The following is a 21,504-nucleotide window of genomic DNA, read 5'->3' on the forward strand; positions in this document are numbered from 1 at the left end:
CCGGTCCGCTTGACTTCCCATGGTAATTGAACACTTCTGTTTTTTTTCTTTAAACTACTGTAGCTTAAGAAAAGGATTTCATGTGTAGGAGGACTTCGCACAGACCACGTGCTATACTGTGAAACAGCTGTCTGAATGGACATCCTACAGTAAATCTAAACAAACAGAGACCCTTTCTCTACTCTCACTCTGATAAAGCTCCATAGAACAACCTGGGTTTGTTCATTTGGGCACTCATCCTAAAATCTTTACATTTTGCAACCGAAAAGGAACATTTGTTTCACATTGGAAAGGTCTAGGCAGTCAATTTTCTTCCATTTGGTGTCTAACGAACATGACTAAGGATGAAGTAACTGTATTATGTATGACATTACTATCCTTTAGATATCTAAGAAAGTATCAGATTTTATATACTATACATTTTCTGCTTAGATGTGTGGGTTTGGAGCCATTCCCTTTAATCTTACAGTAGGTATAGCCTCTAGGAAATAATATATCAGCTGCATAAGCCACATTCGCACCTCACATCCTCGTGAATCCTGTATCCACATGATATATATTAGTCAGCTGTGCAGGTCTTGTGTGACGCCGTAAGCCTCCAATAATAACCATTGCTTGGTGGATATTCTCAATAGAATTGCCATCAACTGTTACAAAACCAGTTAGAGTCCATAGGCTTTTCATTACTGTGTCTATGACATTACTCAAATAAAACCAATCAATAACTGGGGCTTGAAGGTAACTTTTATTAATTCAGCCTCTGAACAACTCAATACTGTGCTGGATGTACTTAACTAAGTACACATGTATTGTAATATAGGATCTTAATTTGATCACCCTGTTGTTGGAGAACTTTCCTGCAATGCAGGACATTTTAAATGTGTAGTGTATTTGAGGTTTAAAAAGGCTTCTGAAGTTTGTAATTTCCACTTGGAAACACCTACAAAAATGTCCATTAATTATAATCCACATAATAATTCACATTTCCTGTTGCTGCAGGATTATTTTCTCTGGCTCAAATTAAGACCCTACATCTGTAGGAGTGTGACTGACGCCATGTTAAAAAAGGGATCCATTGTTGTGAAACTAGAACATGGGGTATCTAGCTAATGGTTTGAAATGAATTAGGGAGCTCAAACTAAATACACACTAACACACTTGATTCGGCTAATTGTTGTCCATATTGAAAACTGTCAACGGTTGATTATGTGAAACAGCTGTGCTAGGTTTGAGCAAAAGGCTGCAGTAACTCTCCAGGTTGGAGACAGCTGAGATGGACCATATAAGCTGGTTTCCTTCACCTACTATCATATTATGATAAAGTGACCAAAAAATGACAAAAAAATGACAAAAAAAAATAGGTAATACTTGAACGGTAAAATACTGTGAAACAATACTTGCAATGCATTAGCAGAAGTACATTACGTCTCATACACACCCTCTCCTTTCCCTGAGTGTGTGACCACGTCCACACACTTAGATACTTGGTCTGTAGAACTTCTGGCCAAGAAACCAAAGCTTTAAGATCATTTCACTTCTGAAAAGGTGGTTTGCGTCACAAACAAAACGTTATTCAAATGTTATTCAGTCTAGAGTCTAGACTTAAATATGACAGTGACTTCACTATAGAAGAGGATGGACAGCAGTTTACAGTAGCATCAGCTTTAAATAATGGTCTTATTCTACCAATATTTTTCAGATATTGTTTAAAAGGGCTCTTAACCCTAAATATCATAATAACACAGTCCATGTCTGAGCATAGAAAACTAGAGTATAAAAGATCTGAGCCACATTGTCCAGTGAATATTTCAGTCTACCTGCAGTAGCTTCTTGTAAAAACAAATAATATGGATCACAGTGTTTCTCAATACAAGATCAAAACAAGCTTACATGCTGACCACACTGCTCACGTCGCGTGTGTGAGCGTTGCAAAATAAATGTACACATACCTGTTATTCAATCAATGCACCCACCCTGCTTGCGCGCAACAGCTAGCGTCTGCGTAGCCAGGCGCTAAAATAGAAGTTGGTTCTATTTGTCAAGCTCAATGCGCTACACGCCTCTTTATCCTCATTGGCGTTTAGGAGCATATACCCACGTGGGTGATTGAAAGATAAAACTGACGTCCACACTCCAGTCGGTTGTAGTAATGCACCGTAAAGTTGGTTGCCAACCGCCATATAGTCCAAAGAACAAAAAGAAGCCTGAAGAAAGGAGGAGAGATGACGAGAAACTAATTTGGTTTACCGTTTTATCTGTCGGAGTAGAGGCCCTTGTGCATTTCAGGTAAAATAACAACCCGATGTTTATATCCCAGGACAAATTATCTAGCAACAGCAAGCTAGCTAGCTAAATTGCCATAAATGTTTAATGCTTTTCGACCTGTCCACAAATTAATATAATTGGTTCAGAGTTTGTTTTGATATTTTAACATGTGTGTCCTGATCGCTTCTGGTGTGGGTGAACAAAATCAACGTGCGCGCAACGGCGCAAGCGCGCATCCGGTTTGGTCAGCGTGTTAGAGTTTAGGAATGGGTGTGTTCACATTTCAATACATGTACAGTATATTAGGATGTGTGTGTGTCTACACCAAGGTATGAGTCTTTGTCTATGCATGTAGGGTGAGGTGTGTGTGTGTCTAGGAGAGCACAGTGAGGGCAATTGTACCCTTGGTCCTCTTCAGGATGCCCACGGCCTCCTCGTGGGTGACCCCCTCCAGACTCTGTCCGTTAACAGCCATAATCTGATCCCCCCGCTTCAGACGCCCGTCCTCTGACGCTGCCCCCTGGAGAACAGACACGCCAGGTTACCACAGCAGGTTACCACACCAGGTTACCACAATTACAACTGTCGTAAATGTACATTCAAAAGGAATAGATTGAATCGATTTAACATATTAATACTGACTTGCTCTATTAAACATCATTCAGTGAAAAAAAGGAGATTTCCCCTAACCTTTCCAAACACGGTTTTCACATAAATGGGCAGGTCTCCATGTGGGCTTCCAAAGCCACCAACAATGCTGAAGCCCAGGCCATCTGGGCCCCTGGCCAGGGTAATGGTCTTATATTGAGGAGGTCTGTAGGACGGAGAGAAATGTTTCTCAGGCCCTGTACGGGTTTGACATAAACAACAGGTGTGTGTGTGTGTGTGAGCGCGTACATACCCCAGGTCGTCGTGGAAGATGCTAGTAGGAGTAAGGCTGGAGACTGAGAGTCCGGCAGCAGTTTGCTCCTGAGACGGGCCGGTCACTGTGGTATCACCCCCTGCTACCACCTGTTGGGTTTTGTTGTTGCAAGACGAATGATACATGAAAAGGTCATTTAGTTTAGTTTGTTCAGTTCATTTTCGAGCACTGCAATAAAGAACAATTTCATCAGCAAGCACATAAAACAAAACAGGGCTTTATACTGTACACGCACAAGCAACCAATAATGCATAATATATAAATTAAGGTTAGCTCCATCTCCACAGTACGCACCCTTGGATACAAGACTATACTGATCTTTTAGCAACAATGCATATAGAACGTATATATGAAAACCTCTACTTCATCAGTATACCTGTATTCACAGGTATCACTGATGAAGTAGAGGTTTTCAGATATGTGTTGTACTGTAAATGCATTACTGCTAAAATACCAGTATAATCTTACTGTAGTTGGGAGAATGGAGTTGATTCACTTTCACTGACCTGCAGCTCGATGGTGCCGGTGGCATTCTTCAGCAGGGTGACGGCCTGGCTGTGGCTCATACCCTCAGTAGAGGTCCCACAGATACTGACGATCATGTCACCGATCTGGAGGGGTCACAGAGAGGTCACAAGGTTAGAGGTTACAGCATGTGTTAACCCCTTGGTCACAATGTTTGTAATACCGGTACATTTGGGTTAGAGACAGCAACTAACACTAAATCAATCCCTTAATCGTTCCCTAACCGCATACTTCCTAGGCCCTTGTAGGCATATTCTAACAAAGATGTATTTAAGGCATTGTATTGTAAAGTAACAAAGATGTATTTAAGGAATTGTATTGTAAACTAACAAAGATGTATTTAAGGCATTGTATTGTAAACTAACAAAGATGTATTTAAGGAATTGTATTGTAAACTAACAAAGATGTATTTAAGGCATTGTACTGTAAACTAACAAAGATGTATTTAAGGCATTGTATTGTAAACTAACAAAGATGTATTTAAGACATTGTACTGTAAACTAACAAAGATATATTTAAGGCATTGTCTTTTATGCCACTAGCTATTATTATTACTACTACTACTATGTGTTTTACTTTTATATTATTTCTCTATGTTCTTTCTCTCTGCATTGTTGGGAAGGGCCCTTGAGTAAGCATTTCACCGTTAGTCCACACCTAAAATTTGATTTGAAGGGGTTAGCGGAAGTAAGATAGTGGTTTGTGCTGATTGAGAATATTGATCATGCATTACCGCTCATCAGCTGGCCTTCAGCCAGGAATCATAAAGCAATATATTATAATAATACTGACTCAGTAATGATAAAATAAGAAAACTACTGATAAAGTTAATGTAGGCTATATCTAATGCAAGCAAACCATATCCAGTATTTCTAAACCACTGCTTTGTGTTTCACCTGTTTTAGTTCACCCATTTCTTCTTGTTCTTTTGAAGGGATACCAACATAGATAATCTATTCAAGACATCCACACAGTCCCTCTATTCTGTTACATTTTATGGGCTTAGTGCAGTATAACTAGATTTATGGTCTCCTATGGCTTACTGCGCTACTATTGTCTGCTGCCAGTCTGTCTGTGGGGGCTACAATGGTCAGTTTGTCTGTCCTTCTGCAGGAGGCCATAGGTCATCGCTTTCAGCTGTAAAGGCCCTCGACACTAATAGAACCAACCTACGTGATGACTTGAGACTGACTACAGGCAGTATTTAGACTTGAGATAACATTTTTAAGCAAAGATTGACCAGAGTTACGTGCACAAATCTGAATAGCCCACTGTCCAAAATGAACCAGCCACAAATAAAGGAGGAATACACTTACTGTAAGTGTAAATATTCTAAAGTTGACTTAAACCTGACGTTTGTGCTCGAATTTGGTGAATTTTTATGAACTTTCATCGATACGTTAAAACTCCTTGCTGTTTGATTATTTGTAGCTCAAAACGAATCTCTTTCTCTCGTTTGGGTGAACATTTATTGAATAGATTCCATGTGATTAGCGGAGTCTGACTTTCCTTGAGGGTCCTTGAAGTCAACAAACATCGCCCACATAACCCATATTCACTTGATCAGGTCCCTACGGCTGCTGCTGTACCAACCCACCTTGAGTTTGTGTGTCTGGGCAGCGAGGCCGGTAGGGTTCATCATGGCGATGAAGATAGGCACATCGCCCAGGGGACTGCCCACTCCACCCGCAATACTGATGCCCAATGAATCAGTGACACCCTATGAGGAAAGACAACCAATTACAAAAGTACTTCAAAACCACTATAATCACTAACCAGTTGTAGTAAGTTACCTCACAAAGACAAATAGAATACATATTTAAATAGTGTAAAGTAGTTGGAGCCATTGGGGGGGGGAGGTTTCTAAGCTGACATGTGGAATTATTATAAGATGGTCATACTATGGATAATTTAGCTATTTGATTTGGAATTTTGGGTCCCCTTTAGGTATCAAAACAATAGAAAAAGTTACTTGATAAAATATTGAATTTGGCCTTTACTGCTATAGCCCTGAGAAACACACTGAATAAAACATTCAGAAATGCCAAAAAAAGAGTCCAAAAATAAATCATAAGAAACAAAGTTTTGAAGTGTTCGTCCTATATCTATGAGATACAAGAAAGCTCAGGAAATATTTGTTGTTTTTTACACATTATTTAAACCTTTTTTGTGTAGGCACAAAACTACCTTCAAACTGTACTTTAATTCATTTTTGTAAACCTGTGCTGGTTACTGTCAGACGAGTCCACTGACACTTGTGGCGGTCATAGTGCAAACTGGAGACCACCTGTTCTGAGTCTCCCCTTTCCATACTGGTCATAATAGTTTATAGGTCAAACCGTTCGGACGCGACAGACGTTTTTGTGAGAAGACCAATTTTCGGGATGTCTCAAGGTCTCACAAACAGCGCTCTAGCTCTGCAGATACGGAAGTGCGGCATTGGCGGATGGAGACGCATCCAATGTAAAAACAGATTCCTCAAGCTTAAACTGACAGATTTTGATGGGGATTTTTTTATTATGTGACTTAGATTGACACAATCGTCATGTTGCATCAATCTTAATACAAGGACAAACTAAAAACAGATTTGTTTATCGCTATAATTATAAATATTCTAAAAGAAAGCTGACCTTTGTGAATTCAACACTTCTGATCTCCTGGTGGTCCAGTGCTTTGTAAAAGAGTAAACAACAAGAGAAAACAAAAGTAAACAGCCAAAATGAATCAACACAAATGAGACCACGACATGACGGCTAGCTTTAGTTTTCCAAACAGCTAGATGTTTATCAACTAAAAAGGTCTTAGACTCCTGACTTGTATGTTGTACGCTGTCACAGTCCATCTGGAGGCTACCAGAGGAGCCTGAAAGCGAGTGAGGGGTCACCTTGCAGCTGCCCGTTTCACTCATCTACCCAAATACAAGGAAAGAGAAACATGAAATGAATGACAAATTGCTTTCCTTTATCTGAACTCTATTTTGGGACTAAGGACTACCAATAGGATATAGAGGAAGGAAGAGAACTAGGGAGTATTCAGTGAGCTGAAATATATTCAGATAGAACTGTAATGAATAGAGCTTACAGGGTGTCCCCATTCTACATGGGTCCTATCTGTTAGATGCATTTCTATCTGAACATTCTGTAACATTGCTCTCCTGAACAGGCCCCAGGATATAATTAAGGTTCAGAAAACAAAATGGCAGCTTACCTGACTGCTCTGTGAGAACCTTCTCTCAGAGTGGAAGGGTCCGGCTTTAAATCTGCCCACCTCCATCACTATGGGTCCCACACCACACTGCAAACACAAACATGTAAACATACAAACACATAAATAGGTTTTCAACTAAACAAACCATCCAAAGAAGAGATGCTAGTGATGTATTCCACACCAACCGGTCGGTAAAGAGCCAATACAACACTCATTATACATTTCCTTTTTAAATACATAAATTATCTATCCACATCAACAATTTTAATTTGAGACAACAAAAACCCAGCCTAGTCCTAAATCCGTTACTGCTTTATAGCCAAAGCCTGTGGTCATATATCAAGACGGCACCAACAGATCTGGGACCAGGCTTTATTTGACCCAGCTTCCTATGGTTCCGTCATAGGTTCACCTTCAGCAGTGCAGCCACTGACTCCTGGGTGGCGTTTCTGACATCCTCCTTGTTGACGGACAGGATCTGGTCTCCCTGCATCAGCCTCCCGTCAATCTCCACCACGCCCCCTTTCACTATGTCCGACACAAACACCCCTGTGTCGTTCCTGTTGGGGATAGAAACAACATACGAGTTAACCAGGGTTTACGTTGCGTCAGTGTGAGTGCTTGGTCTCTGTGCATGTGTCTGTCATTTGCGTGTGAGCATTTTGCAGTTAGGATTCGATAGCAAATCAAATTATGTATTTTAAGTGTAGCTTTTTTTGTGTTGTTCTAAAATGTTGTATTTAACTACTAGGCTCTCTCTGAGGACAATAAGGTATCTATCAATCTATCTAACAATCTATTAGGTAAGAATGCTAATCAAGTGCCCGCCTCCTGCTGTGGTTCAGGATCTATAGATGTGTTAAGGAAAAGCAGGTTCCAAAGCAGGTAGGATGACTGAAATCCAGGGTATATCTACCTTGGTGTATGTGGGACTTATCTATACATCTATCTACTAGGGCAAGGGCTGGGTATCTTTAGGATTTATTTTATTTTCCGATACCGGTTCCCGTTCAGACTCTTCAATTTGGTACCGGTTCTAGAAGGTTTCCTTTTTCGTTTCCTATGTTGAATGAAGAACACATTTACATCTTTAAATTCCTAATCTTCCTCATTATATTCTCTTCATTTTCTTACTAGAACAAGTGTATATTAAAACAAGTGTTGGCTCCCCCCAGTCACCATTGATTTAACTAGTTTCTTAGCAAGTATAGCAACTAGTCAATGCAATGGCCAATGTTAATCACTGAGATGGGAAAGGTCAAACATCTTGACCCCCAATGCTAAATAACCTGTGGCCTGCACACACACACCACACAATCCCCGTCATCCCTGCAGGCCTGACTCCTCATGTCTAATTGGCTCAGGCAACAGGAGATGCATGTTACACACACACACGCACACCACGCACGCACACATGTACGCACGCATGCACACGCACTGGTGGTTGCCTGAGGTTTCTCTGCTGGGGCCATTCCTGTGCTGTCTGTCTCCAGTGAGTTAGGGCTAGAGGTCACACATCTCTGACATGTGTTGAGAGACCCTCAAGGCGTGTGTTGTTATCTACTGGGATAACACACTGAGGATGGCTCAGCATGACCTTATATGAGTCTGAATGAGTCAACACATTATTTAAACTATGTCCAATAATCTAATTGTGGTCTAAATTTAAAAAACAAGATAAGTTGATTACTTGAATCAAGTGTATTAGTGCTGGGCTGGAACAAAAATGTCCCCCCCCGTGAATGGGACTAAGAACCATTGCTCTAGAAGCGCTAGTAGGGTCTTAGTTCATCTCTGATGGGTTGCTGCTCCCCCTATGGACATCCCCTCTGGGACATTCTCCCCCCGCATGGACATTTACCCTGAACCCACCCCCAATGGAATTTATCATTGTTACAGTTGTAAATATGTATATATTAACATAATTTTTTATTATTGTTTCATTCACTTCTCTTTTTGACCTGCGCTGTTGGAGCGCCAAGCTTAAGAATGTCACTGTACCCTGCAATTACATCTGCGACCCTGTGCATGTGACAAATAAACTCATCTAATCATCCTAGCAAAAGAAAGCTTCTCTCCAACATCTTTACAGTGTGTACATTTTATGACATCTCTATTTATGGTGTACATTTGAGGACATACACATGTACGGTGTACATTTTAGGACATCCCTGTTCACGATGTATATTTTAAGCCACCCCTTAAATGTTGTCAGTCAAACGTCCCTATAAGACTTATAGGTTCGAGTACCTCCTCCCCACAATGCTGAGGCCCAGGCCCTGGCCGGGCTTCTTGTTCAGCTCCACGGTAAAGGCATCCCAGAGGTCCTCCTCCTTGTACTGGGCCTCATCCCTGAACACGCTCAGACGCACCCGCTGAGGGGTCTGCCGTAGCACGTTGATAGCTTCGTCGTGAGTGGCCACGCGCAGGTCAATGCCATTCACCTACGGAGATGGGGAGGGAGAGAGATTAGAGGGGGAGAGAGAAAGGGATAGTGAGAGAGAGCAAGAGAGTGCGAGAGAAACAAACAGATTTGTCAATATAAAATGTGGCAGCAAGGGTACAATGGATAGCATGTTATATTGTTCCTATGTATAGAAACACTGTAGGCCAGAACACACTGACAAACATGAATATTGGCGAAGAACGTGAATAATGTAACATACACAGCCAACAGCTAGCATACATGTCTGAGGGTAGGCCTATACTTTAGTATAATTATACTTATATTCTGAAGACCTTTTCTGGTAATAACACCACAATGTACTTAGTTTAGAGCTTAGAACGGCAACCTATTTTAAAGTGATGCTAGAGGTTTTGTACAATTTCAGCCAGTAGTGTTGAAAGTAGCACACACGAGCCAAAACGGGTCCCCGAAAATTGTGCACAACGTCATCCATTCGTATTATATGTTACGTCCTGCAAATGATTTTTTTTTTTTTAAATCCTGCAAGTCGTATGATATGTTACGAATTCCTATGTGAACAATATGTTCAGAATTTGTAAGTGCTTAAGATCCTGTTCAACCTCTTTAAGGGTCCATATCAAGGGGAAATAGCCCATTAGCGCTAGCATAGCCATGTATGGCTTTTTTCACAGCAGACTGAAATGGGTCGCTAATGACGTTGGTTCTGCTTGAGCCACAGAATGGGTGGCCACTCTCTCACCCTCCCCCTGACCCTATCATGAGCAGTATGAATACTATGGCTTAGCTGGGGCAATTAAGTCATAAGAGTACGTGTATATGTGTTGGTGTGTGCGTGCGTGCATGTATTGAAAGGGGGTTAAGTGAGGTACTTCCAGCCCCATTGACTGAGTTGCCATGACTAACAGCCTCAGTCACACCCCTAGTCTATAACAAAGCAAAGGGCAAAAGGGTGGCTGTCAGAGTTAAGCTGACTATTAAGATGTCATTCTATATATGACGTCATCTATACATATAATGACCATATATACCATTCATTGTCTATGTTTCTATCATTTTAGATGTAACATATGATTCAAGTGCAATTGAAAAATGATTCTTCAGATTCTATGAACCAAATCCTATCTTAAGAGTCACTTAGTGATATGAATGCAGTGTTATACTAGAGTGTGAAATATGTGCCTATATGATCTAGGATCAGTTTAGCCTTTTATATCATGAGGAATATGATTACAGGGATAGGAAAGAGGGTGGAACTGATCCTAAATTATGAATATAGGCCCTGTTACATTCCATTACCTCCAGGATCTGGTCCCCAGCCCAAAGTCTCCCATCCTTGGAGGCAGCTCCCTCCTCATAGACCTCGTGAATGATGATGGTCCCCTAGAGAAAGAGAAGAGAGAGAAGAGAAAGAAGTGTGAGAAAGGGGGGAAAACAAATGATGAAATACTAGAGGTGTGTGGCACGGTAGGAGGGTACAGGGAAAAGAGAGAAGGAAAAATAGAAGACGGAGGGAGGAACCAAGGTGAAACAGAGAAATTGTCATTTTATTCTCTTCATTTCTCTATTTGACTATGTGAAGGAGTTCAGGAATACATGAGAGATTAGAGACAAAGTGGAACAGGTTGACACTAGCTAGAGTGTGTGTGTAGGTGTCTATGGGGGGTCTCATTCTCAGGTCAAGGGTCACATTCCAGGATATTGTCTCCTGTGGTTGAGGACTGACTGAGCACACGGGGGGAGAGGAGGAGCGGGGTGTGTGCGTGTGTGACAGACTGCATTATTTCCTATATTCCTTTGCCATTCCACTGCCTCCACAGCTATTTCAGACCTGTGATAATACTACCAGCTCTAAAAGCACACAGAACCAAAGACTTCTAAGTGGGTGGCATATCTTTTAAGTTTGTATCATTGTGTAAGTAGTAGTGGGAATTGGTCTTCTCATAATGTTAGTGGTTTAACTTTTACTTGTTTCTTATGTACTGTTATAAAATATAGAATTGGACAAAAACCCAGTGTAAATTCTGATTTAAAGCTGCAGATAAATCTATGGAAAACTATGTAAAACTAACCCAGATTCTGTCAGTTCGGAATCTGTTAATTGGGATCCGACAACCGTTCTGTCATAGATTATTCAAAAATACAAGTTTTGTTATTATTCTACAATACAAGGGGACACTTCAAAAAAACCACAGTCATCACAGAGCCACCCCCGGCATCACCGAGCCACCCCCGGCATCACCGAGCCACCCCCGGCATCACCGAGCCACCCCTGGCATCACAGAGCCACCCCCGGCATCACAGAGCCACCCCCGGCATCACAGAGCCACCCCTGACACTCTGACCTACCAATAGAGTGTCACAGCCCCCCACGATGCTGAGGCCCAGGCCCGTGTGGCCTTTGGAGATGTCTATGGTGGTCTCACAGCCAGGGATGATGGGACAGGTCACAGGGTCAGAGGAGGCCAGAGTGCCAGGGGTGGACGAGCGACTTGAGCCTGATGAGAGAGTGGGAAATTGAGATGAAAATATTGAAGAAATGTTTTCATTCTAGCCTGGTCCCAGATCTTTTTGCTTTTAGCCAATTCCTCAGATAATTATTGGCATGCTATTCAATATAAGGCAATGACAAAAAATATTCAGATGAGTTGGCTAAAGCACCAATTAATTTGATGCCAGGCTAAAATCAGACTAGAATATATTCAGTCACTGTAAAACTAGAGGCTATATTAATACTATATTTGGATACTGTATCCGTTTCATTCTTCATTGTGTAAATCTGCAGAAACTTATTGACTAACAATCACAGACATGATTGGTTTGCCAAGTGATTGGTATTGAAGTTGGGGGCACTTGCCCTATAAGCATATCACTCTGCTCTACCTAACTGAGTGAATCATACTTGGTTCAGATTTTGAGTTATAACTAGCACCAATATCTAAGTTATGTAAAAAAAAAATCTTCAGCTAAGTTGTTTACGTTCAATAAACCCAAATGCTAATGATGTACGGCATGTCCTCCTGTCAACACATGACAAGCTGTTTACTCACTCCTGATTGGCTCTGACTCAGGCTGGCCCAGGTTAGCCATGTAGATGCTAGGGATGCTGGTGGCCTGATCAGTATAGTAGGGAGGGAGGGGCAATGACTCATTCGTGCAGATTGTCAACTTCACTGAGCCTTTGGCGTTCCCCAGTAGAGAGTGGACCTGAAACGTAGGGAAGAAAATACACAATTGCATAGTCCCCAACAGATGGTCTATCAGAGATGGGCAGTACTTCTGTTACATGTATTTGAAATATGTATTTGAATTATTCCTGAATATTTTGTAATTTGAATTACACTGGGCTGAATATACTCCAATGCATTTTGTATTTTCAAAACACAAAATACCTTTCTATACCTTTTTTTTTAAATAGCGGTTTACAGTTTGTGGTTACCCTTTAACCCTGCATTGGTATCAGAAGTCTGATTGCACTATGGTGTGATAAGAGTCTGCGAAATGAAGTAAACATTAATATATATGTAAACAATTGCAAAGCATGCTGAGTATTATTCTAATGAGCTCAGCCACAAAACAATACCCAGTGTGCTTTGCAGCTAATTTTGGCATGTTCATTTTCACATATACATTTAGGTCATTTAGCTCACACAGAATGACTTGCTTAACTAAGTTAGTTAAACACAACATATCACAGTCAGAGCAAGTAACACGTTTTTGTAACGGTTACTGAGAATGTTGTTGCTGTTCGGGCCAGCTACAAATGTATTATTGTATTTTAATACAAGTTTATTTTGATATATTGATCTTTATGGTATTTTGCATATGTATTCAGTATATTTTGCCCATCCCTGTGGTCTATAAATGTTAAACTATGTAAAATGCATGTATATGTAACAATAAAAATGTAAAAATAAAGTAAGAAACTAAACAAACTAATCAAATTACTATCCATTAACCCTGGCCGTAGGGTGTGTCTAAAATGGCTGCAGAGGCAGATCTTACCCTCTCCACAGTGTAGCCCACCACTGGTTCATCCTCCACAGCCAGGAGTTTATCTCCAGATTTGATGCTGCCGTCCTGCATAGAGTAATACAGGACTTGTGTTAGAGAATGTTTTTAATCTTAAAATATATCCATCCAATTAACATAACATGTAGGATGTCCAATATTATTGTCTGTCCAGCATTGTTCTTTAAAACGGCTCCTGGACAGCTACAGGGTGTGCATGCTTTTGTTCCAACCCAGCACTTTATTGATTGAACTAATCAAGGTCCTCTTAGTTTTATCAGGTGTGTTAGCGCTAGGCTGGAACAAAAGTCTGCTGACCTTGTGGGTCCCCAGGACCAGGATTGAAGAACAGTGCTATAGAGGACACCTGTTTGAATCAGGAGAGTAAGACAGAGTGGCATACCTTTCCTGCTGGTCCTTTTTCAGTTATACTCTGAATCACCACCCCGTTCTTGGGGTCTTCCTCACTGAAAGTGATGCCGAATCCACCCTCCTCCTTGAGTTCAAAACAGATAATGTACTTGAATTTTTTTCAATACCTCCCTGTCAACCATAATTATAGACACAGTGAATCATGCACAATGACACATTAAACATGAACAAAGCGAGCCATTGATAACCAGAAACGTCACAATGCAAATAAACAATTAATGAACATGCACCTGTGGAACGGTCGTTAAGACACTAACAGCTTAAAGACGGTAGGCAATTAAAGTCACAGGTTATGAAAACCTAGGACACTATAGAGGCCTTTCTACTGACTCTGAAAAACACCAAATGAAAGATGCCCAGGGTCCCTGCTCATCTGCGTCAACGTGCCTTAGGCATGCTGCAAGGAGGCATGACTGCAGATGTGGCCAGGGAAAAAAATTGCAATGTCCGTACTGTGAGACGCCTAAGACAGCACAACAGGGAGACAGGACGGACAGCTGATCGTCCTCGCAGTGGCAGACCACGTGTAACAACACCTGCACAGGATCGGTACATACGAACATCACACCTGCGGGACAGATACAGGATGGCAACAACAACTGCCCGAGTTACACCAGGAACGCACAATCCCTCCATCAGTGCTCAGACTGTCCGCAATAGGCTGGTCCTCACCAGACATCACCCGCAACAATGTTGCCTATGGGCACAAACCCACCATCGCTGGACCAGACAGGACTGGCAAAAAGTGCTCTTCACTGACAAGTCACGGTTTTGTCTCACCAGGGGTGATGGTCGGATTCACGTTTATCATCGAAGGAATGAGCGTTACACCGGGGTCTGTACTCTGGAGCGGGATCGATTTGGAGGTGGAGGGTCCGTCATGGTTTGGGGCATCATCACAGCATCATCAGCACTTTTTGCCAGTCCTGTCTGCGTTCCTGGTGTAACTCGGACAGTTGTTGTTGCCATCCTGTACCTGTCCCGCAGGTGTGATGTTCGTATGTACCGATCCTGTGCAGATGTTGTTACACGTGGTCTGCCACTGCGAGGACGATCAGCTGTCCGTCCTGTCTCCCTGTAGCGCTGTCTTAGATGTCTCACAGTACAGACATTGTAATTTATTGCCCTGGCCACATCTGCAGTCCTCATGCATCCTTGCAGTATGCCTAAGGCACATTCACGCAGATGAGCAGGGACCCTGGGCATCTTTCTTTTGGTGTTTTTCAGAGTCAGTAGAAAGGCCTCTTTAGTGTCCTAAGCTTTCATAACTGTGACCTTAATTGCCTACCGTCTGTAAGCTGTTAGCGTCTTGACGACCGTTCCACAGGTACATGTTCATTAATTGTTAATGGTTCATTGAACAAGCATGGGAAACAGTGTTTAAACCCTTTACCATGAAGATCTGTGAAAATATTAACATTTTTACGAATTATCTTTGAAAGAGAGGGTCCTGAAAAAGGTACGTTTCTTTTTTTGCCGAGTTTACACACACACACACACACACACACACACACACACACACACACACACACACACACACAATATACTAGATATACTTAAAATGACTAAAACCAAATCAAAATTGTGTAGAGATGATAATGGACCTACATTCATACAGTTTCTTGACTGTGTCCAGCTTGCTAATAATCACTTTAATTAAAGCTAGACAGTCAGGGAGCATCAAAAAAAAAAAGATGGCTAGGGGACTATCTTTTGCTAATTTTGACAGCAAGGAAATAATCAATTTTCATTACGTCCCGCTGGACCTCATTGAAGACCGAATGCGGCCCCCGGGGCAATATAGAAACAGGGTGGTACAATCTGAACTTGACCAATAAGATACACTCATTTTAGTTTTCCATTGCAAAACGGTTTGCTAGGGTGTGCCCTAATGAACACGACCCAGTTCTACTCAGCATCTTGAAACGGCATGATCTGTTGTTCCTGGGGACTGAGAGGATGTAACAGAAAACTATGTGTCTGGTATGTGCCCATACCAGATGTTGACTTCATACCGTGATCCTCTAATAGACTATTATATAATAAACCATGTGGACAGACAGCTAGGCTGAGACTCCCATCCAGGTGTTTGGCTTGTCAGAAGACCCATTAAACTAGAATAGGTTCACATCCTCTTTAGCCTCTCTGTCCATCCTGCTGTCTCTCAGTCCCTAGGGTAGATTACTGTCCTCCCTCTTTCATATTCTTCCCTCCCTCTTGTAGCAGCCTAGTCAATTAGAATAGAGAATAGTCTCCTTTTCTCCCTATTTCCCTCCATCTCCCCATGAAGCGGTCTGAGCCTATGTTAACTAATAGCAGAGCAGCATGGGAGAGTCTCAAGGTAACTCACCTTCGGTAGAATGACGTGCCGCACATACTTGAACATGTCGACATCGATCGCCGAGGGTGCAATGGAAGTACATGTTTCTAGCTGTGAGAAAATGATTAATAAGAGATTGAAAGAGTAGAACATAGAGCCTTTTCAGTCATTGAGCTGCTTCATACCCCTAAGGCCTTTTTCAATCAGAGAACCAAGCTACACAGACAGGATTACAGGGAGACAGTGTGTCCGTGTTCCTGTGTGAGAAGGGAAATATCATGTGTGTGTGCATGTGGCATGTTTACCTCTGTCTGGGGCTCCAGGGTGTCTCCACGTTCCCTCACTGGTCCTACAGCCATCTGGTTCAGAGCATCTGTGTTCCTGTCCACCAGTCATAACTCAAGAGTAAATCACTAGTCACTGCTTCAGGACACATCTTTCTGTCTGTCTGAGAGCCATAGCTCATGAGTTGGTCGCAAATGGAACCCTATTCCCTACGCAGTGCACTACTTTGGTCAGAAATAGTGAACAATGTAGGGAATAGGGTGCCATTTGGGATGTATCCCGAGTCTGTGAACCACACAGTCTAATTGAGGCTGTCAGTTGAGTTAAGTAGTGTGTGTTCCTGCCTGCCTTATTTTGGTCAGATTTCTTTTGGCCTGTCATAAGTAGCTGGGCCGTTGGTTTTCCATGATCATGTGACCTTACCAGGAATAACGCAGGATACAATGGAAGGAGACATCTTGGAGTATGTGTTGCCTGTCTGCACTGATATCAGTTTAGATCAGTCTTTTGTAACACCACAGCTCCCTCTACTGGGCTTTGTATGGTGATGTTATTAGGCTTAAACTAGTCCTCTGATACTGAAGGGGCTCAGCTACAGAATCTGTATTTTCTTTTTGTCATTGCAAAGAATTGGGATGAGTGATTATATTGCTTTATGCAAGGCAGAAACGAGTTGAACTTGGTGGTTCAGTTGAAAATATACTTGGTGGGGGATGGGAATAAAGACTGGTGATATATTTCCTTGGTTCTTCAAGTACACTACCTGATGAAAATGATCTTGACCTTCGACGGAGCGCTTTTGATGATGGAGGAGGCATTCTGGTGACTCCGCCCATACAGAATCTGCCCGTTGATCTGATAGGGTGCAGAAATGAACAATATGGAATTTGTTACTACTGTCTAACATACCGCATTACTCAATTCAGCAACTGGCATTCGTTTTGCTTCCTTCCTGCAAACCTTCGATAATATTGTGGAGATTGGATATGAAATCAGAGAGGAAAACCTAATCGAGACATAATGTGATTTAGTACATAATACCCAGTAGGCACCAACTCCTGGATAAAAACCACCTATCTATAGCGTCGGTGACCACTAAGTTACTAATCCAAGCTCCTTACCTCCAACAGTTCATCCCCAACCACAATGCGACCATCTTTGCTGGCGGCGCCACAGGGGTCGATCCCGACCACAAACACGCTCAGGCGAGAGCGGTCGCGGTTGCCAGCCAGACTAAGGCCCAGGCCGGTCTTCCCCTTCTCCAGCTCAATCATGTGCAGCAGCCCCGGGAGGCTGCCGTAGCGCTGAATGATGCTCTCTGTAGAGAACAGTGGCTAGATTGAAAGGAGTCGAACCACTGAAACATCATACTGATGAATGTGAAACGATTGACTATATCACTGAATAGGTTCCTATGTAGTGTATGGCATAGATTTCAGCTGGATAGCTTTTCTTGACTTGCTATACTCATACAACCAAGCCATGAATGGAAATGAAACAGAAATCATAGTCAGTGGTTCTAAACTAAAGGATCACATCAAAATGCAAAGTCATACTCAACACATCTCACAATAGAGTCAAATATGTCATCGTTTCAACTTACAAAGACACTGCCAAACCTAGGTTTGTATTGATCATGACAGAGAGACAGGCCTCTCTCTCTATCTCTGTGGAATGGCTTGTATTCAGAGGAGACCATGTTGTTCTGGGCTGTGTGCCACAGACTGTACTGTACCATCACTCCTGTACTAATCTCCCTGACTCACCTCATCAATCTGATCCCCACAGGGCACACACACACCAGGGGCCCAGCAGGGACTATACTGTCCATAATCAGAAGAGCCTGAGGCCCCATCCAGAAACCACCCCTTGCCCTATCCCCTAGACACTGCATTTTGAATAATTGGATAGGTATACTATGATTGTGCTAGCCTAGTTCACTTGCCTTGGGAGCCTAGCAGCAAGACTTAGTGCTTGAAGTAGACTGAAATAGGTGCCTGTACCTATTTTGGGTGTTCCAGCCCAATTCATGCACTGGCAAGACAGATCAGGTCATGTTCAAAATGCAATGTGGAGGCCCTCTAGTGGCCACTAGGTGGTAGCACATGGGAGTAGGCAAGCTAAGAGGGAGCTGGCTGAATCCATGGAAACAAACCCTAGTGCCTACCCACTAGGCAGTGGTACTTCATGTTAATCTGAAAGGATTTGATAGGTTTAAACAATATGGTAGTAGCTGCACATTGCTCATGATGAATTTGTAAGACGTTCACCTATCATATATATTCAGTTCTATTCAAGTGCCTAGGGAGTAGGGGCTAGGAGTGGTTTCTGCACTGGCTCCATCCATGGTCTTGTTCATTGTATAATGATCCACAATAACAATATGAGAACCCAGATAACATAATTAGTTAGCCAACTTCGATCCAATGAGTGACCTTTCATGAAGAAGGAGGAAGTTGCCCTTATTGGTCGGTTAGGATTAAGGGGAGGGTAACTGTCCCTAGATCTGTTCATAGAGTCAAACTCACTCCAGCTGTAGCCAAACTCATCCTCGTCTTCCGCCTGGGCCTGTCTGTCGGGAATCTCTGTCAGGGTATCGGTGTCTGTCTCTCCGACGTGGGGAACCACGGGAAGGGAGAGGTGAGGAGTGGTGGACGATGTCTTTCCCGCTTCCCTCTTTAGTGGCTGCCACATCACAGAAGTATCAGTACAATAGATTTGTAGTGTGGCAAAAAGGCAGATAATCATTTTGTTTCAGCGTAGCAGGTTTAGCTGACTACAACCTAAAGCCGTACTGTTGAGTCGGCAAAGTACGTTTTAGTCACTCATCTGCAGGTGGACATTTTCAAAATGGCGCCACCCTACTTTTTAGGCATGTATTTTTAGTTTATATCACTAAACTGTTATTTGACTAAACTGCTGTAAGCAAAGCATTCCATTGATTCAAGTCAGCAGTAGTGTATTTTTAGATTAATATTCAAGACTGAGTTTAATAACAAAATGTTCCTTACTGATAGAATTCAATTCAACCATTGTCCATTTGATAACACATCAAATGGACACTTACCTTATGAAACAAGTGCAACACAATCCAAGACAAAACTTGAATTATTTTGATAAATTTAGGCAAATTAAAATGCATTTTGATTCAGAATCAAAACATTGCATATTTTTGCATGAGATTAAAATGGGCAAGTTTCAATTTTGATATTTCAATGTTCTATTTGTAACCAACAAAACACAAAAAAAGAAAAAGATACTCAGATAGGTTTAGTGGAAATGTGTTAGGACATCATGTATGCACGTAAGGCCTGTCCAATATATGAGTCTCCACATATATTCCATAACACAACCATACGAGCATACACGGAAATAGAAAGGGAAAAGCACGACAACACAAAGACCCACAAACCTTAAACGGAGTAGGAGTGAAAGGGTTAGTTGGGGAGATGCGTAGGAATAGTCTACTGTGACTCTCAACCTCCTACAGAGAACAGAGAAGAGTCAGAGACTTTCAGTGAGACAGACAACAAAGGACTAGGACAACATTGTGAAACTAAGGGCAGAAACTTCACTCCACCGCTATGATGGAGAGTGTGAGTGAAGTGCTAGGTCTACTAAAAATCTTAATTTGATAAACTAAATAAGATTTATCCCAGGTGTCTCAAACTCGATTCCTGAAGGGTCATGTGTATTCAGTCACACATTTGCTGGTCATGGGACATGAACTTGACAGGTGAACAGTATAATGTACATGGATGTAAATCATTTTGGCATGAAAAAGGTGTACACAAAGCCCTGCGGGAATTTAGGTTGAGACTTCTACGACAATACAACATCAAGTTACACGCAGTGTCCCCTAAGGTTACAAAACCAGGGCCCAAACACTTTCCTTTGGTTTCAGTACAGTGGAACCAATGGAATAGTCCCAAAAGTGCAAACGCCGTGCTAAATCCAGTGCACCTCAAGTATTTGACATAGGTCTAAAGGTTGCATAGAGACACTGACCTTGTCACTATTGCGCCGTGCCATGGCCGCCGCTCTCTCCTCGTTGGTGTCCGTGGTTGAGGACTGTCGTGCACAAGAGGGACAGAAACATGAAAAATACACTGCTAGGCATTGCCATCAAATGTCATAATCAGCAAAGGCTGAATTTACAATGGTGAGGCATCACACTGTATTTAATTGGTGAGGCTTGCATGGGACAAGTAAAAGCATCCAAATATATTAAAAAACGTTTGTAGGAACGTAACAGAAAAAGTAGCCTGAGCGAAACTTCAAATGTTATTGTTTTTCTTCACGAGTTGTGGTTGTATTGGCTTGGCTACAACAGATTATGGATTGCCCTTGGTCAATGTGGGTACTGTATACACACTGGGAAAACTACAATGATGATGTGTTCAGTGAGGTAGGCAGCCCGTTATCAATATTCCACCCAGGCCTGACCACCTCTCACCCAGGAGCTGATTTAATATATTTTGCCTGCCAACTAGAAACCACCACAGCAACATGCAGTGAACCTTGTGGTTTGGGGTACGTGACATATGAGCTATTGTGCCATTTTAGTTTTTCCTGTTCCTTTACTCTTCCTCAGTTCACAAAACGTTATGAGCCGGTATACCAGGTAGACACAATCTATTCCTGGACTCAAATGCACGTTCAATGGAGATTCTCCACTGAGCATGCTTTTGAGTTCATTAGTAGAATTAATCTGGGTCTGGGAAACTGGGCCAAAGAGAAAATATTCTATACAAAGAGTATATTATACACTGTAGGATTGAACCCACCACAAAAAGCAAACATTAAGCAGCAAAAGAAAGCAGTCTACATGAAGGAAGATTGGACACTGGGTCGCAGACACACGCACGCACACACACAGACAGTCTAACCTGAAGCGGAGAGGCAGGAGATAATAAGCTGGCAGAGGTTTGATTAGTGGGTCGTGGGTTGGATCCGGGGTGGGTGTTTAGCCGCAGAAGAAAGGGTAGGGGCGCCTTCTAAAAGCAACACAGGGGATCAACAGCAAGTCAAGGATACAGAAGTTGAAGGAAATGAAATGTGGCGGCAGAGCCCTGACAAAAATGTTATCAGGTGTCCAGGAATGAAGGGAAT

The 21,504-nt window shown here is 42.2% G+C and overlaps 1 protein-coding gene across 10 annotated transcripts in view; it reads right to left on the reverse strand.

Moving 5' to 3' along the window:
- Window positions 1-726: 726 nt before the first annotated feature.
- Window positions 727-21,504, reverse strand: part of LOC106577625 (multiple PDZ domain protein) — a 69,392-nt gene continuing 48,614 nt past the window's right edge. For 7 of the 10 annotated variants that reach the window (XM_045701378.1, XM_045701379.1, XM_014155881.2 and 4 more), the window contains 23 exons: window positions 21,282-21,389; window positions 20,401-20,463; window positions 19,805-19,876; window positions 18,921-19,077; window positions 17,514-17,710; window positions 17,156-17,247; window positions 16,413-16,488; window positions 16,138-16,218; window positions 13,759-13,851; window positions 13,350-13,424; window positions 12,395-12,551; window positions 11,694-11,842; window positions 10,644-10,727; window positions 9,170-9,363; window positions 7,332-7,479; window positions 6,920-7,006; window positions 6,527-6,620; window positions 6,343-6,383; window positions 5,310-5,432; window positions 3,694-3,798; window positions 3,167-3,276; window positions 2,956-3,079; window positions 727-2,785 (listed from right to left, as the gene is read on the reverse strand). In XM_045701378.1, coding sequence (XP_045557334.1) covers window positions 2,639-2,785; window positions 2,956-3,079; window positions 3,167-3,276; window positions 3,694-3,798; window positions 5,310-5,432; window positions 6,343-6,383; window positions 6,527-6,620; window positions 6,920-7,006; window positions 7,332-7,479; window positions 9,170-9,363; window positions 10,644-10,727; window positions 11,694-11,842; window positions 12,395-12,551; window positions 13,350-13,424; window positions 13,759-13,851; window positions 16,138-16,218; window positions 16,413-16,488; window positions 17,156-17,247; window positions 17,514-17,710; window positions 18,921-19,077; window positions 19,805-19,876; window positions 20,401-20,463; window positions 21,282-21,389 — 2,577 coding nt within the window. In that variant the 3' untranslated portion in view covers window positions 727-2,638. The remainder of the gene's footprint in view (window positions 2,786-2,955; window positions 3,080-3,166; window positions 3,277-3,693; window positions 3,799-5,309; window positions 5,433-6,342; window positions 6,384-6,526; window positions 6,621-6,919; window positions 7,007-7,331; window positions 7,480-9,169; window positions 9,364-10,643; window positions 10,728-11,693; window positions 11,843-12,394; window positions 12,552-13,349; window positions 13,425-13,758; window positions 13,852-16,137; window positions 16,219-16,412; window positions 16,489-17,155; window positions 17,248-17,513; window positions 17,711-18,920; window positions 19,078-19,804; window positions 19,877-20,400; window positions 20,464-21,281; window positions 21,390-21,504) is intronic. The other 3 variants (XM_045701381.1, XM_045701380.1, XM_045701382.1) reach the window with 3 other exon arrangements.

This window comes from Salmo salar, chromosome ssa18 (genome assembly GCF_905237065.1).
Source record: "Salmo salar chromosome ssa18, Ssal_v3.1, whole genome shotgun sequence".
Taxonomy (NCBI): Eukaryota; Metazoa; Chordata; class Actinopteri; order Salmoniformes; family Salmonidae; genus Salmo; species Salmo salar.